This window comes from Indicator indicator, chromosome 21 (genome assembly GCF_027791375.1).
Source record: "Indicator indicator isolate 239-I01 chromosome 21, UM_Iind_1.1, whole genome shotgun sequence".
Lineage (NCBI taxonomy): Eukaryota > Metazoa > Chordata > Aves > Piciformes > Indicatoridae > Indicator > Indicator indicator.
The window spans coordinates 16,371,624-16,387,345 of NC_072030.1; the positions used below are offsets into that span (position 1 = coordinate 16,371,624).

Sequence of the window (15,722 nt, forward strand, 5' to 3'; positions counted from 1 at the left end):
GATGCTCCAGGCCCCTCAACATCTTTGTGACCATCTGTTGGACTTTCTCCGGTAGTTCCCTGTCTCTGCTGAACTGGGGAACCCAGAATTGGACCTAACATTACAGATGTGGCCACCCTGCTTAAACCCTCACCACCTTCCTTCTGCTTTCAGTCCTTCTCATCTCATTTACATCTTTCCTTCCATACACATCTACAGAAGTGTTTCTTGCCACCTCATAAGCTGAAATGGGGAAGTCACCCATGAAATACACCCAGAAATCTCAACAAAAGGGAAGTGCATTAAGGCCAGAGCAGAAGGAGCTGCTTTCCCTCCTTCCCTCCCTCTCTTCATTGCAAAACAGCTTTTTTTTTTTTCCCCTTGCAGGTATTTACTAAACATCCCCTAAGTGGTGAGGAACAGCAAAACTCACTTAGGAGAGGCACTGATGCTGGCCTCACCCTGTGGGCTGCTCAGATGCCACATTTCTTTCTAAATTGGGTGAGAAGGTGCAAGAGATCCACTGCTAAAGGTCTCTCTGTTGCTGAAAAAGAGCCTGTCCCAGCCCTGCAAGTACTCAAAGGAGGAATGAGGTTGAAGCATGTGAACCTTCCTGCTGACTTCACTCCACTTGCCCACATGCACCCACAGGGTTTTCTTTTTGGAGAGAATCAGCCCCAAACCTGACAGTGCTGCCCATGCTCCAGCCAGCCAAGGATGCAAGACAGAGGAGCCCTGGGCAGGCAGAGGCACAGGGAGCAGCCATGGGCCAGCAGCAAGTGGGGGCTGGATGAGATCCCAGCAGCACTCTGGTTTCAGGCAGCGATGCCGAGCAATCCTCAGGATCCCCTGAGGAGGGGCAGGGAGGAATGCAGCTGGGAGAAGGCAGGAGCCTGCTGGGTGTGGGGAGGGGGAAAGGCAATGGTGAGGATCAGAGGTGAGATCCTCCATGCAAAGAGGCAGAGGGAAAAGCTGTTGGTTCCCCCAGCCCTGCCACCACGCTTGGGTTTATCTCCTGGAAGGTGCCAGCATGAGCACCTCTCCTTTCAAGCCCTTGGCAGATGGCCACCCGCCAAGCCCAGGACTGATGGCTTCTCAGAGGTGGGAACCTCCAGTGAACAAAGCTGACAAAAAACATGCCTTGGGTTGACAAAATCCAGGACCAGAGAGAAGTCATGACATTAGCTCTTAGTGGTCTAAGGTGCTAAGATCTTTCAGAGACACCAGCAGGGAAACAGTGAGGAAAGGAGGCCCAACAGGCAGCAGGCTCCTGCAGAGAGGCATTCCCTGAGTACAGAACTTTGCCTGGAAAATCCTCCTGCCTTCACAAGGTGCTTGTGCTACTTGACCTCTGGGGAAGATTTCCTGCCCTTCTCCCTGGCTTTCATCTTGGAGAAAGACATCAGACATGACAAGCAAACATCCCTCCTCCAACATCAGCAGGGTCCTGCAGCACCACAGGGAGAGGAGAGCAGAGCAGGACCCTCTAACTAAAATCACAGCTTGCAAGGAGGAAAGGAGTTGTGCACTGGCACAAGGACAGTCACCAGAGGACATTTAGACATACTATTCAAAAGCACCAAGGCTGAGCCTGATGATCCAGAGGGAAGGAGAAACTCCACATCACTCTGCAGAGCAGAAGCACCTTTGGTCCCCTCCCCTCACTTGCTGCCAAGCCCAGGTGCATCAATCTGAGCCACACCACATGTCCACAGTAAGGGCAGCATCAGCCCCACAGCTGCTCAAATCCTTCCACAGAAACAAACCTCCTGGTCCCAGCAGGAAGCAGCTAGGAGCACAGCGGACACAGGAAGCAGAACAAAGAATTAATTCATCTGTTGGGTTTTTTGGCAGGGGTGAAGCTCCACCAGCCATGCCTACAGCAACACCACATCCCCCTAGAGGAGCAGGGACATGGGGAGCACCCAGAAAACACACCACAGGGAGCTTCCCAGGCATGGGGCAAGCAGAGAAGGGGAGGTGGTGGGACAGAGTGAGCGTCTCCATGGCTGCAGGAGGAGGGTGGGAGGCCCAGAGACATGGGGCTGCCCCGGTTCCTGTTAATTACACAATCACTCTGCTATGCAGGGCTGGTTGCAAAATCAGTTGGAGGCTAACACATGGTCTAGAGGGAAAAAAAAAGAACAAGAGACAAAAAGGCTCTCATCCTGCTGCCAGAGAAACAATTTTCTCCACTGTTTCTGGGATGTAAAGTGCTGTCAGCATGAGCCCCGACCTCCAGCTGCCTGGAGGGACAGTTCTCTAAGGTGCCATCACAGCTGCCAGTGTGGTTTCCAGAGGTCCATGCCTACATGTCAGCTTCCACCGCGAGGAAGTGGCCTCACAGGAGCAGCCTCACTTCTTCAGGCAGCCCTTTCCAGCTGGACACCCTGCACTTCCACCAGGAGGGGGGTGGAGTAGATGAGGGTCTCTGCTTTGCCTGTGAAGTGATGCATCCTTCCCACTTCCACCCCAAACTTCTCTCCACGTCCCAACACCTCCACAGCTTCTCTCTCCACCATACCCACACAACCCCCACTTTGAAACCAGGCTGGCAGACAGCCCAGCCTCCTGGAAGGGCCAGCTCAGTGGCAGGGACACAGCAGTTGGCCTGTCAGCTGTGTAGATGGTGTGCTTTACACAGATAGGGCTTGCCTGTATCTCCTCCATCCCTCATTCCCAGCTAGCTCAGCCCAGCTTCCTTTGCCTGCACTCCCTTTCTGGCAGCCAAATCCAGAGGCCAAAGCAGAGATAATCCCAAGGAAGCAGGGTGTCTGGCAGCCAAAAGTGGCACATTGTCTCCTTCACACCACAGCAGCTCCTTACAAGCTCCAGCAGTGAGCTGTCAGGAGGGGAGGACACTTCACCCATGCAATCAGCTCAGGCTGCAGGGGAGAGAGGCCAGTCCAAGTGATGCTCCCCAGCAAGCCTCCTTCTGCCCTGGCCATGAGTCAGGAGGAGATGTTCCCAAGCCAGTGTGTGAGCCCATGGGGTTTCAGGGAGGGGGTGTTGTAGGCAGGAGCTGTCTTGGCTCAGAGCTTTTGCCTGGCCCACACACTCAGAGGAGCACCATGAAGAGCTTGTGTCATGGGGGTGAGGTTCAGAGAGTCAATAAATACTGTCTCATACCAAGTCTGAAGTACTTGGCTTGGGCTCAGGGGTGACTTTGTTCCTATAGCACCCAAAGAGGCAGAAATGAGAGGAGAAGGAAGCTGGGTCCGGAAGGAGCATCCCTCTTCCTCTGCCCCCTTGCTACCCCACACCTTCACACCACACACCTAAAATGCCAAGAGTTGGCTTCACCTCCTTCTGAGAAGGGAAGACACAAGCTCAGACACTTTTGCTCCAGGAGTGACACAAATGAGGACAGAGGATGAGAGGAGCAAGGGAAAAGGAAGCAAAAGAAATGTCTACAAGCTGGATTTAACAAAGTGGGGAGGAGGGAAGCATGCAGAGGTGCTGTAAGCATTTACTGGGAAGTGCAGGAGATCAGCTGAGCTCTGTGCTATGCAAACAGGGGCAGATACCACCTGAGCCTCTCTGCTGAGCTACCACCCTGGGTGTTACAGACCAGGGCCAAGGCCAAGTGGCTCAGCCAAGCCCTGGAGGCATGCAGCTGGGCCAGCAGGTCGAGCCAGCAGGGTCCCTGTACCGTATCTATATAGTAGGTTAAATCAACAAAGCCATTGGGAAAGAGACAGGAAGACAAAACAATGGCTGCAGATAAGGCACTCCCAGCCCATGAAGGAGGGTCACTACAGGACAAGAGGAGAACTGCTGGCCCTGAAGAGACCAGCTCCATCTCTCTGGGATGCCTTGGGCCAAGAAGTAGGACAAAAGACTCCATCCAGGACGAACAAGCCCTAGAGGTTGTGTCCCCCTTACACCTGCAGACACTGTAGGTGTCTAAAACAGACCTAAGAGCATCAAGTTGCCTTGTAGTGACCTCCAGAATCTTTGGTCACCAAGGATTGGAAAGGTGCTGAATGAATCTGAACTGTGAATGGTATCCTGGGATGCATCAAGAAAGGTGTGTCCAGGTCTATGGAAGTTCTTCTACCTCTCTACTCTGCCCTGGTGAGACCACACCTGCAATCCTGTGTCCAGTTTGGGGCTCCCCAGTTCAAGAGAGACAGAGACCTGCTGGAGAGAATCCAACAGAGAGCCAGGAGGATGATCAGGCAACTTGAGCATCTCCCCTGTGAGGAGAGACTCAGAGCCCTGGGGCTGTTTAGTCTGGAGAAGAGTGAGAGAATGTCTAGAGAATGAGAAGAGTGATCAATGTCTATCAATAGCTGAGGGGTGGGTGTCAAGTGGAGGGGGCCAGGTTCTTTTTGGTGGTTCACAGTGATAAGCCAAGGTTCAAACTTGAACAGAGAAGATTTCACCTCAACATGAGGAGAAACTTCCTTACAGTCAGGGTGACAGAGCCCTGGAACAGGCTGCCCAGGGGGGTTGTGGAGTCTCCTTCTCTGGAGACTTTCCAAACCCACCTGGATGCATTCCTGTGCAGACTACCCTAAGTGATGCTGCTCTGGCAGGGGGGTTGGACCTGATGATCTCTTGAGGTCCCTTCCAACCTCTGAGAGACTTCAAATAAATGGCCTTTGCTTTGGCTATGTGGATTAGAAAGACATTGGACAGCTGAAGACACCTGCAGATGTCTCCCATGTGTAGCACAAGAGGAGCACCACCTAGAGCGGAGGCACCACCACCACCACCACCACCTAGAGCGGAGGCACCACCATCACCGCCACCACCTAGAGCGGAGACACCACCACCACCGCCACCACCTAGAACGGAGGCACCACCACCACCACCACCACCACCACCACCACCTAGAGCGGAGGCACCACCACCACCACCACCACCTAGAGCGGAGGCACCACCACCACCACCACCACCACCTAGAGCGGAGGCACCACCACCACCACCACCACCACCACCTAGAGCGGAGGCACCACCACCACCACCACCACCACCTAGAGCGGAGGCACCACCACCACCACCACCTAGAGCAGAGGCACCACCACCACCACCTAGAGCGGAGGCACCACCACCAGCACCACCATCACCGCCACCACCTAGAGCGGAGGCACCACCACCACCACCACCACCTAGAGCGGAGGCACCACCACCACCACCTAGAGCGGAGGCACCACCACCACCACCGCCACCTAGAGCGGAGGCACCACCATCACCACCGCCACCTAGAGCGGAGGCACCACCATCACCACCGCCACCTAGAGCGGAGGCACCACCACCACCACCACCACCACCACCTAGAACGGAGGCACCACCACCACCACCACCTAGAACGGAGGCACCACCACCACCACCACCACCTAGAGCGGAGGCACCACCACCACCACCACCTAGAGCGGAGGCACCACCACCACCACCTAGAGCGGAGGCACCACCACCACCACCACCTAGAGCGGAGGCACCACCACCACCGCCACCTAGAGCGGAGGCACCACCACCGCCGCCGCCACCTAGAGCGGAGGCACCACCACCGCCGCCGCCACCTAGAGCGGAGGCACCACCACCGCCACCGCCACCTAGAGCGGAGGCACCACCACCGCCACCACCACCTAGAGCGGAGGCACCACCACCACCACCACCTAGAGCGGAGGCACCACCACCACCACCTAGAGCGGAGGCACCACCACCACCTAGAGCGGAGGCCACCACCTAGAACGGAGGCACCACCACCACCACCTAGAACGGAGGCACCACCACCACCACCACCACCTAGAATGGAGGCACCACCACCGCCACCACCACCTAGAGCGGAGGCACCACCACCACCACCACCTAGAACGGAGGTGCCACCACCACCACCTAGAGCGGAGGCACCACCACCACCACCACCACCTAGAACGGAGGCACCACCACCACCACCACCACCTAGAGCGGAGGCACCACCACCACCACCACCACCACCTAGAACGGAGGCACCACCACCACCTAGAGCGGAGGCACCACCACCACCGCCGCCACCTAGAGCGGAGGCACCACCACCACCACCACCACCTAGAGCGGAGGCACCACCACCACCACCACCTAGAGCGGAGGCACCACCACCACCACCACCACCTAGAGCGGAGGCACCACCACCACCACCACCACCTAGAGCGGAGGCACCACCACCGCCACCACCACCTAGAGCGGAGGCACCACCACCGCCACCTAGAGCGGAGGCACCACCACCACCACCACCACCTAGAGCAGAGGCACCACCACCACCACCTAGAACGGAGGCACCACCACCACCACCTAGAACGGAGGCACCACCACCACCACCACCTAGAGCGGAGGCACCACCACCACCTAGAGCGGAGGCACCACCACCACCACCTAGAGCGGAGGCACCACCACCACCACCTAGAGCGGAGGCACCACCACCACCACCTAGAGCGGAGGCACCACCACCACCACCTAGAGCGGAGGCACCACCACCACCACCACCACCTAGAGCGGAGGCACCACCACCGCCACCACCACCTAGAGCGGAGGCACCACCACCACCACCTAGAGCGGAGGCACCACCACCACCACCTAGAGCGGAGGCACCACCACCACCACCACCTAGAGCGGAGGCACCACCACCACCACCTAGAGCGGAGGCACCACCACCACCACCTAGAGCGGAGGCACCACCACCACCTAGAGCGGAGGCACCACCACCACCACCTAGAGCGGAGGCACCACCACCGCCACCTAGAGCGGAGGCACCACCACCGCCACCGCCACCTAGAGCGGAGGCACCACCACCGCCACCTAGAGCGGAGGCACCACCACCGCCACCTAGAGCGGAGGCACCACCACCGCCACCTAGAGCGGAGGCACCACCACCACCTAGAGCGGAGGCACCACCACCACCTAGAGCGGAGGTACCACCACCACCACCACCACCTTCTCGCACCAAGTGGCATCAGTATGATGAGCTGAAGCACCACCCATAGCCAAGCAACACATTAGGCTTGCAGGAAGGAACCGCTGTGTGTGAGGCCAGCCCTGTGCCACAGCCATACTCAGCTGAGCAGCACAGCTTTCAAGAAGTGAAATACAGCTTCAGCCCAATATAAACTTATTAGCTCATCTGTGGCTGGCTGGAGGCTCTGATGCAGCACCACATTGTGCAACACAAGCAGCTTCAGCAACCACTAATCCCTGCCTCACACTGCTGGGTTGTTGCTGCAGCTGGGCTCAGGGTAGACTGATGGACAGGGAACCCCCCCAGGTATCATCTTCCAAGCTGTACTATGTGCTGGGGAAAGGCATCTGAGCAGCTTGCCAATATCACAGACTCAACCAGGTTGGAAAAGACCCTTTTGATCACCAAGTCCAACCCATCACCCAGCACCATCTGATCAGCTAAACCACAGCACTGAGGCCCTCATCCAAAAACAGTTGTTTTTAGAACCTTCCAGGGAGGGTGACTCCACCACCTCCCCAGGCAGCACATTCCCATGGCCAATCTCTCTTTCTAGGAAGAATTTCTTCCTAACATCCAGCCTAAACCTCTCCTGCTGCAGCTTGAGACTGTGTCCTCTCCTCCTGTCACTGGTTGCCTGGGAGAAGAGACTGACCCCCACCTGGCTACAACCTCCCTTCAGGTAGTTGTAGAGAGCAATAAGGTCTCCCCTCAGCCTCCTCTTCTCCAGGTCTCCCTCACCAGAGATGGGAGCTGTTATAAAAAGCCAGGCAAAAGCATTATCATGTATCCAAAGAGCCTGAAGGCCAGCTGGGCTGGGCTGGAGAAATGTTGGAGGGGAATTTTCAACCCACCACCACGTGGCTCCATCAAGGGGGAGGACAGTCACTGATGCTCCAAAGGGAAGCCCACCATAAGGTTAAGCTGAGCCTTTCTGCCCAAGCTGCATGCAGGAAGGTGGCAAGTGGAGCAGAGAAGCAGCAGGAGAGGCAAATGCCACCCCAAGGAAGGAGAAGGCCCAGCAGAGATGGGCTGCACAGCCTGTGTGTCCCAGGAGTCTGTCCTTGAAGACAGCTCAGCTCAGTGCCACAAAGCTAAGTGACAACTGCAAGGAGGCACTTAGATGAAGAGACAATAATTACTGCCATCACTTTCACTGGGGGGAGAACTTTGGCCCTCCCAAATTGCTGGCAGTTGCTGCTGTTTGGGATCTGTCAATAGTTCAGGGGTGGTCGATGCTAATGGCTCTGAGCAAGCTTTCCCTGGGCAGGAAACTGCTTCTGCAGCACAACAGCAGAGGCAGGAGAGATTCCATTTGCCAAGCTCCCTGGCAAGGGCTTGCTAAAAGGAGGTTGCACGTCCTGTCACCAGCAGGTACCTGGAGCTGGGAGAGAGCCTGCTTGGTACTGCAGAGGTCATCCCTAGCTAAGGATCTCTCCTCCAAATGAGCATCTAAGGAAAAGAGCTGAAGAGCTCTGCTGATGCAGACTGGCCCAGCTGCAGGGCAGACAGTGGGACAGCACAGGAGGTAGAACCCCAGATTGGTTTGTAGTGGCAGGGACCTCTGAAGGTCATCCAGTTCAACCCCTCTCTGCTCAGCAGGGACATCTGCAGCTAGGGCAGGTTGCTCAGAGCCCCAAACAATCTGACCTGCAATGGTGCTGGCACCACTGGGGACATCTCCCAGCTCTCTGGGCAACCTGAGCCAGGCTCTCACCACCCTCAGTGGCAAACATTTCTTCCTTCTCTCCATTCTGAATCTCCCTCTTTTAGTTTAAACCACCACCCCTTGCCCTGTCACAACAGACTCTGCTCAAAAGTCTTTCCCAGCTTTCTGGTTGGCTCCCTTAAGCACTGAGAGGCCACAAGAAAGTCTCTCTGGAGCCTTCTTGTCCCCAGTCTGAACAACCCCAACTCTCTCAGCCTGGTTTTGCAGCAGAGGGCTTCCAGCCTTCCATCATTGCTGTGGTCTCCATTGGCCACACTCCAACAGGTCCCTGTCTGTGCTGAGGACTCCAGAGCTGGCCCCAGCACTGCAGGGAAGGTCTCTGGCAGAGTGCAGCAGAGGGGCAGAATCCCCTCCCTGCCCCTGCTGCTGGGGATCAGCCCAGGACAGGGCTGGCTCTGGGCTGGTAGCTCCCAGGTGTGCATTAGCAAAAGCATTTGGGCCTTCACATCTGTGCAACAGCAAGAGAAACCCAAACCAAATGAGATCCAAATGAGGCAAGTTTTGCACATCTCAGACCAGGTGCTCCCAAGTGACTCCAACTTTTTAGACCCCCAGGTGCAAGTCACCCATCAGGCTAACAACAGGAGCCACTGACTGCCAGTTTCATTCATTAGTGAACCCAGCTGGCTTTGCTCTTGCCTTTTTCTCTTTATCCATGTATTCCCTGGACAGTTCCCAGACACATCAGGCTGGTATGAACCACCACCACTCCCCTGAGGGGAACCCAAGCAGCTCCTGTGTCCTCACCCCATATAACTCAAGATGGAGCTACCAGCATCAGCTCTGCTGACAGTCCCAGGAGGGACTTGTTTAAAACAGCAAACAACAGGAGATATTTCATCCTGCCTGGCTGCAAGTTCTCCTGCAGGGAATGGGAGCTGCCAGCCTCCCTGCTCAGGCATTGCACAAGCAGTGGTGGAGCCCCCAGCAAGCTGCTGCAGAGCTGCCCATGAGAAAGACAACTCTGAGTGCTGAAACCTGGGATTAAGACACTGCAGTGGCTGCCTCTCACATCTGGTGTGTGTTAGGATGGAGACACTGGCAGGGAAAACACACACAGGCTCCAGGAGGGGCTGCTTAACCCATTCCTGGCTGAGCCTCCTCACAGCACCCAGCCAGGCTGAGGACTCTCAGATGCTTGGCCAAGCCTCAGGAGGGTTTGGCTCCTATCTCAGCAATGGCCTCTGCTTGCCAGCTGAAACAATTCAGCTACCCAAACATAGGAGACAAGTGGCACTGAAGGTGCCTTGGTTGACTTAAGACACCTGGCAAAGCCTGGCAGATGCCATAGGGGGTCCAATATCACTGAATCAGAGAATGGTTTGAGTTGGGAGAGACCTTAAAGATCATCTAGTTCCAATGCCCTGCCACGGGCAGGGACACCTTCTGCTAGATCCGGTTGCTCAAAGCCTCATCCAGCCTGGTCTCAAACACTTCCAGATGAAATCACCCAGCTCTTGAGGGCCACAGCAGGTCTGCACTGCCAGTCAGAGACAGGTTATGGTCCTAGGAGCCTGGCAGCCACTACCATGGAGCAGCAGTTGTCCCATTTCAGCTTCAGTGAGCCTGGGCAAGCCCACACAGCTTAATCCATGGCTGCAAACAGACCCTGAGCTGTCCCAGGGGCAGGATCCCATTGTGGTATCCCCTGACAGCAGCTCTCCCTTGGGGACGTTTCATAGAATCATAGAATTGTGAGGGTTGGAAGGGACCTCAAGGATCAGCCAGTCCCAACCCCCCTGCCATGGGCAGGGACACCTCACACTACATCAGGCTGGCCAGAGCCACATCCAGCCTGGCTGCAAAAACCTCCAGGGATGAGGCTTCCACCACCTCCCTGGGCAACCTGTGCCAGTCTCTCACCACCCTCATGGGGAAGAATTTCTTGCTAACATCCAATCTTAATCTCCCCATTTCTATTTTCTTTCCATTCCCCCCAGCCCTATCACTCCCTGACACCCTAAAAGCTTTCTTGAGCCCCTTTCAGATACTGGAAGGCCACAAGAAGGTCTCCTTGGAGCCTTCTTCTCCCCAGACTGAACAGCCCCAACTCTCTCAGTCTGTGCTCATAGGAGAGGTGCTCCAGCCCCAGGGGATTCTTTCCTTGCTCCATACGAGCCATGGAATCGCATGCCTGGGCACCTCCCCTTTGCTCACAGCCGCAGCTTTGTTGCTGCTGTTGGACAAATCAGCTCAGGCAGAGCTCGCCCCCTCGTGGGGTGCAGCCAAGGGATGGCTGCCCCCCGCCATGCAGGGGGGTTGGGTGCCCAAGGGGTGCAGGCTGACCCTCTGCCCCCCTTCATCCAGAGAAGGAGGAGCTCCAGCACCTCCTCAGCCAGCAGAAGTGCTTTGTCACCCACCCCAGTGAGGTTGGTCTGGCAAAGCCTTCTCCTAGCAGCCCCCAGGGTGGTCTCAACAGGGGACAGCCAGCTCAGCCTTCCCCACAGCCAGGGCTCTCCAAAATCCAGGGTGCAAGAGGTTCCCACAAGCTTCAGAACCAGGCTTTACCCCAAGAGCCTTCATCCCAGCCAGCAGAGAGCCTTTTGTGGTTTACAAAACCAGTGAAGCTCAAATAAAAGCTGCTGGGCACTCCCTTACTTTAACACACCACCCACCAAAGCCATGGCTTTGGGTCCCAAAATAAGCTCAGAGGCCAGGCCAGGTTGTTTTGGTGGTGGTTTTCCTTTTCTCCTTCAAGGAGAAAGGGGCACTGAAGGCACCTGACACCTGCCACCTGCCTATAATTAGAGCTGGTTCTTTAGGTCACTGCCAGAGCACCTGTAGCCAGCTTGGAAACACTCAAGTGTTGCCCAGCTTCATTAAATCATCCACCTGGCCTCCCCTGCTCCTTGCCCTGCTATTTTTCCACTCTAATGAGCCCAGCTGGGTCAAACTGTGACCAGTTACTCCTGAGCAGGGATCAGCCATCCTTCCAGCCCTCTCCCCCCACCCCCACCCCAGGAATCTGGTGCCTTGAGGGGTCCAAAGAGTCTCCCTGTATCAGTTTTCCCAGACAACCTCCTTCCAACCATGGGTATACTTAGCAACAGCACTCATCCTAGCAAGGACCCTTGAGACTCCCCTAAGGATCTGGGGAATTTGAGACAGCTGGGGATAGAGGTGGCAAAGAAAAGGCTTGGGGCTTGCTAGGACACCAGAGCCTCTTCCCCAGGAGGTGACCATACATGGGCTTGCCAAGGGCTCCCTGCAGCTTACAGAGAGGGAAGTCCCAGAAGGAAGGAGTTGGGGGAAGCTTAAGAGAAGCCAACCCCTGGTCTAAGGCCCCACAGAGAAGAGAAACCTTCCTCATGAGCTGTGCTGCTGCTCAAGCTGCAGCTATCCTGCAGAGCACAGCCCAGGCTGCAGGGATCTGCTCAGCCATGGGTTCAGCAACTAAGGCCAGGGGCTGCCTCTAGAGCTTCCTGGGGACTCCTCCATGTAGCAGACCCAATGCACAAGGGTTACCCAGCCCTGGCATACAGCAGACTTCCTTCCCCCACACCATGGGCTCCCAGCCTCCCACCATCAAGGCCAGGGGGGTTGGCTCCTTCATCCTGCACCATGCTGTCCCATCAGGGCAGGACAACCCACACAGCCACCTCTCCAGAGCAGCCACCCCCCAGATTCTTGCTTCCTTTGTGAAGGCTTCACACCAGGCTCCCACCACAGAAGCCTCCTATACAGCAGTTCTGGGGCTGTTCAGCCTGGAGAAGAGCAGCTCCAGAGGGGATCTGAGCAATGCTTGACAACAGCTAAAGGGGCAAGAGAATGTGGCCAGACTCTTCAGTGGTGGCCAGTGACAGGACAAGGGGCAGTGGGAACAAATTGGAAGCCAGGAGGTTCCATCTAAACAAAAGGAAAACCTTTGGTGTGAGGGTGCTGGAGGCCTGGAGCAAGCTGCCCAGAGAGGTTGTGGAGTCTCCTTCTCTGGAGAGCTTCCAAACCCCCCTGGCCATTGTGATCCTGAGCAAGCTGCTGTGGGTGCCCTGCTTTAGCAGGGGGTTGGACTGGATGACCTTCAGAGGTCCCTTCCAACCCTTACCAGTCTGTGTGATTCTGATCCCATCTCAGAGACAACCAGAGGAATATTTCCACATGCCATAGGGTAACTTGGCCAGGCCATGAGTCCCATGATGTTCAGGGATGAGGTAGGGCTGGAACCAGAGGGGTTGGACTGGATGCTCTCCAGAGCTCCTTTCCAACCTCCACATGCTGGGATCCTATGAATTTCAGTTTATAGAAGAGAGCATAAGAGCAGAGTTTGGTTTAGGTGGTGGTGGTACATTGGCATCAGCAAGGCTTTGCCAGCATGCATGGAGGAATCTGTGCCCAAACTGGGATTTCTAGGACATTTTGGAGTGCAAGCTGCTCTTCTACATCCACTGAGCACCAGCAAAAAGATGAGGTTCATTGTTCAAGCAAAGCCAGCACCATTTCTCTTCCCATATCTCCTCAGGGTTCATTTACACCAGAGAGCTCGGGGATTTCTTTTCCTGGCAGCTCCATCACAAGACTCCCTGCTTGCACCTCCAGCTCACTTAGGAGCACTCTCCTGACTCCATTCATACCCAGGGCAGCTTGAAAAGAGCTTTGTCCTCAAGGAGAAGATACCAGAGAGCTGAGCTAGCCACAAGGTGAGAAGAAGTCACCCCAAAACAAGTAAACACTTCCTGCCTCCATTTGCTGAGTGGAAACCACCAGAGCCCAGGGTTTAAACAGTGCCAGTAAAAGCCAGACTCTTGTCAGTGGCTTCCAGGGACAGGACAAAGGCCAAGGGGCACAAACTAGAAGTCAGGAGGTTCCATCTGAACAGGAGAAACTTCTCTGGTGTGAGGGTGCTGGAGCCCTGGAGCAGGCTACCCAGAGAGGTTGTGGAGTCTCCTTCTCTGGAGAGCTTCCAAACCCCCCTGGCCGTTGTGATCCTGAGCAAGCTGCTGTGGGTGCCCCTGCTTTAGCAGGAGGGTTGGACTGGGTGATCTCCAGAGGTCCCTTCCAACTCCCCCCATGCTGTGACTCTGTGTGCCAGCCACCCTGACAGCAGCATTCACACATGCATGTTTCTAATGGGTCTAAGAGTTGGAATCCTACAAAACAGTCCCCTCCAGGCAGGTGAAATCCAGCAGGAGACAACAGAGGGAGTGTGATACCTCAGCCCCACCAGCAGTGCCCACCCTTGGCCGTGGGACATACCTGCACCACAGCAAGAGGGGAACAGGAAGGTTCCATTGCCTTGAGTCACCTCCAGAACCTGCTCCTGCAAGGTGAGCTGAGCCTGGCAGGTGTGGTGCTGGAAACACCATGCTGAGAACCTCTGCAACTCCCCCAGCAGCCAAGGCTCTCCCTTTGTTTCAGCAGAGAGCTGTGCAGGGAGCCTTCCACCACCTTTTGAAGCTCCCCAGAGAAGCCTTCAGCCAGGGCTAATTGCTGTCAGGTGTCAGCCAAAGCACTTACTGCAACCATTAGTGACAGGAGATGACACACCTTGCTCCTCTTGTTGCCATTAAAGTGAGGGGGGGGAGGGAGGGTCCTATCAACAAGAACTGTGCTGCCTTTTAGAAGGCTGGGAGACAAATGCTAATACCAGCTTTGAAGCTGGAGGAGAAAAAAAAAAACATCAGACAACCCTCCATGCTCCCTGGGTTGAAATCAGGCAACCTCCCAAGCTGCCTGGATGCTCAGCCTGCTTTTTGTGCACCTCAGCCAAGCTTATCTCTCTCTGCTCCCACCACAGGCAGGTGTGGGCTCTGCTTGCTGATCTCTCTTCCTTTAACCCAGCCTGGGAAGCTGAATGGGAGTGAACAGACCCCAGATTTTAGCATAAAGCCACAAAGCAGAGCAAAGCCAGCTCTGAAGCTTACAGCAATCAGGCTGAGACACTGAGAGGTTAATCCAGCTGGGGACATCAGGGGGGAAACAGCAAGAAATGAGATGTGCCCAGGGCTCACCACAAGGAGAGGACACAGCTGATCTCCACTCACTGCTCTTAAGGATGGGGCTGACTTCAGCTGGTCCAAGTTGCTAGAACCCTTGCTGGAGCTGTGGTTCTCCACTTGATCAGTTCCCTCCCAAGGGCTTTGATGAGACCTTTAGGGCGTCTAAGTCTCTCCCCAGCTGGAGCACCTTGCCAAAAGCCTGCAGGAGCATCTGACCCATGTCAGCCTTAGGGATCATAGAATCCTAGGCTGGTAGGGGTTGGAAGGGACCTCTGGAGATCATTGAGTCCATCCCCATTGCTAAAGCAGGATCACACCTAGGGCAGGCAATCTTTTCTGACCACACATCCTCCTTTCCCACCATCACCCTCCCTTTTCCCCAGCCTCCCACCTTCCCAGGACTGGAAGGCATTTGGATTTGGAGTCTCCAGGCCTCACCTCTCACTCTCCCCAGGGGATTCCTCTTCCACTTGGGTCACACCTTCTGCACCCTCCTGGCACCCCTCTGAGTCTGACATCTTCTCCCCAGCCGGCGTGGTGGCCCCACAGGCAGCTCCAGTGTGAGGGTGCTGCTGGGTTTTGCTTTTCCTGTGCTCAGCAGAAGTGAGCTGTGCCGGAAACATCACAGGCTGAGGCTTCTGGGGGGATGGGAGAGGAGCAGAGGGAGGCAAACTTGGGGCTCTGGGGGTTTGTGAAACCGTTGGGGCTATTTTAAGGTTTTGCCTCAGTTGGCAGCTTGAAATGGGGAAGCACTGAAGTCACCCAAGAGGAAGACAAGGGGCATGGACATCCCCAGCATGGCAGGGAGAGGAGAAACCCACCACTCCCCAAGCTGCCCATGCTGCTTTGGGCACAGCCAGCATCTCTATATCCCAGCACCCTGCACCAGTACCAAGGTGCTGAGGTTGTCCTGACCTCTCCAAGCCCAGTGGAGCCAAAGGCTCTGCCCCTGCCCTGCAGTCATCACCCCTCATCTCCCCAGCTCTGCTTCCTGCTGTTATCACCGTGGCTGGAGGTTCTGCAACACTTTCTGGGGCTTGGTCTCTTCATCACTGGAGAAGGGCATGCCCAGGAGCCAGTGGCATAGCCTAGAATGGGATGCCAGAAGAATATGGTGGCATGACCTCACTGTTTCCTCCTC

At 55.9% G+C, this 15,722-nt stretch overlaps 1 protein-coding gene across 1 annotated transcript in view; it reads right to left on the minus strand.

The window, feature by feature from the left end:
- LSP1 (lymphocyte specific protein 1) overlaps window positions 1-15,099 on the minus strand; it is a 54,228-nt gene extending 39,129 nt beyond the window's left edge. Inside the window, exon 1 of the mRNA XM_054390591.1 lies at window positions 15,020-15,099. Within this exon, the coding sequence (XP_054246566.1) occupies window positions 15,020-15,099 (80 nt within the window). The remainder of the gene's footprint in view (window positions 1-15,019) is intronic.
- Between the last annotated feature and the right edge of the window lie 623 nt (window positions 15,100-15,722).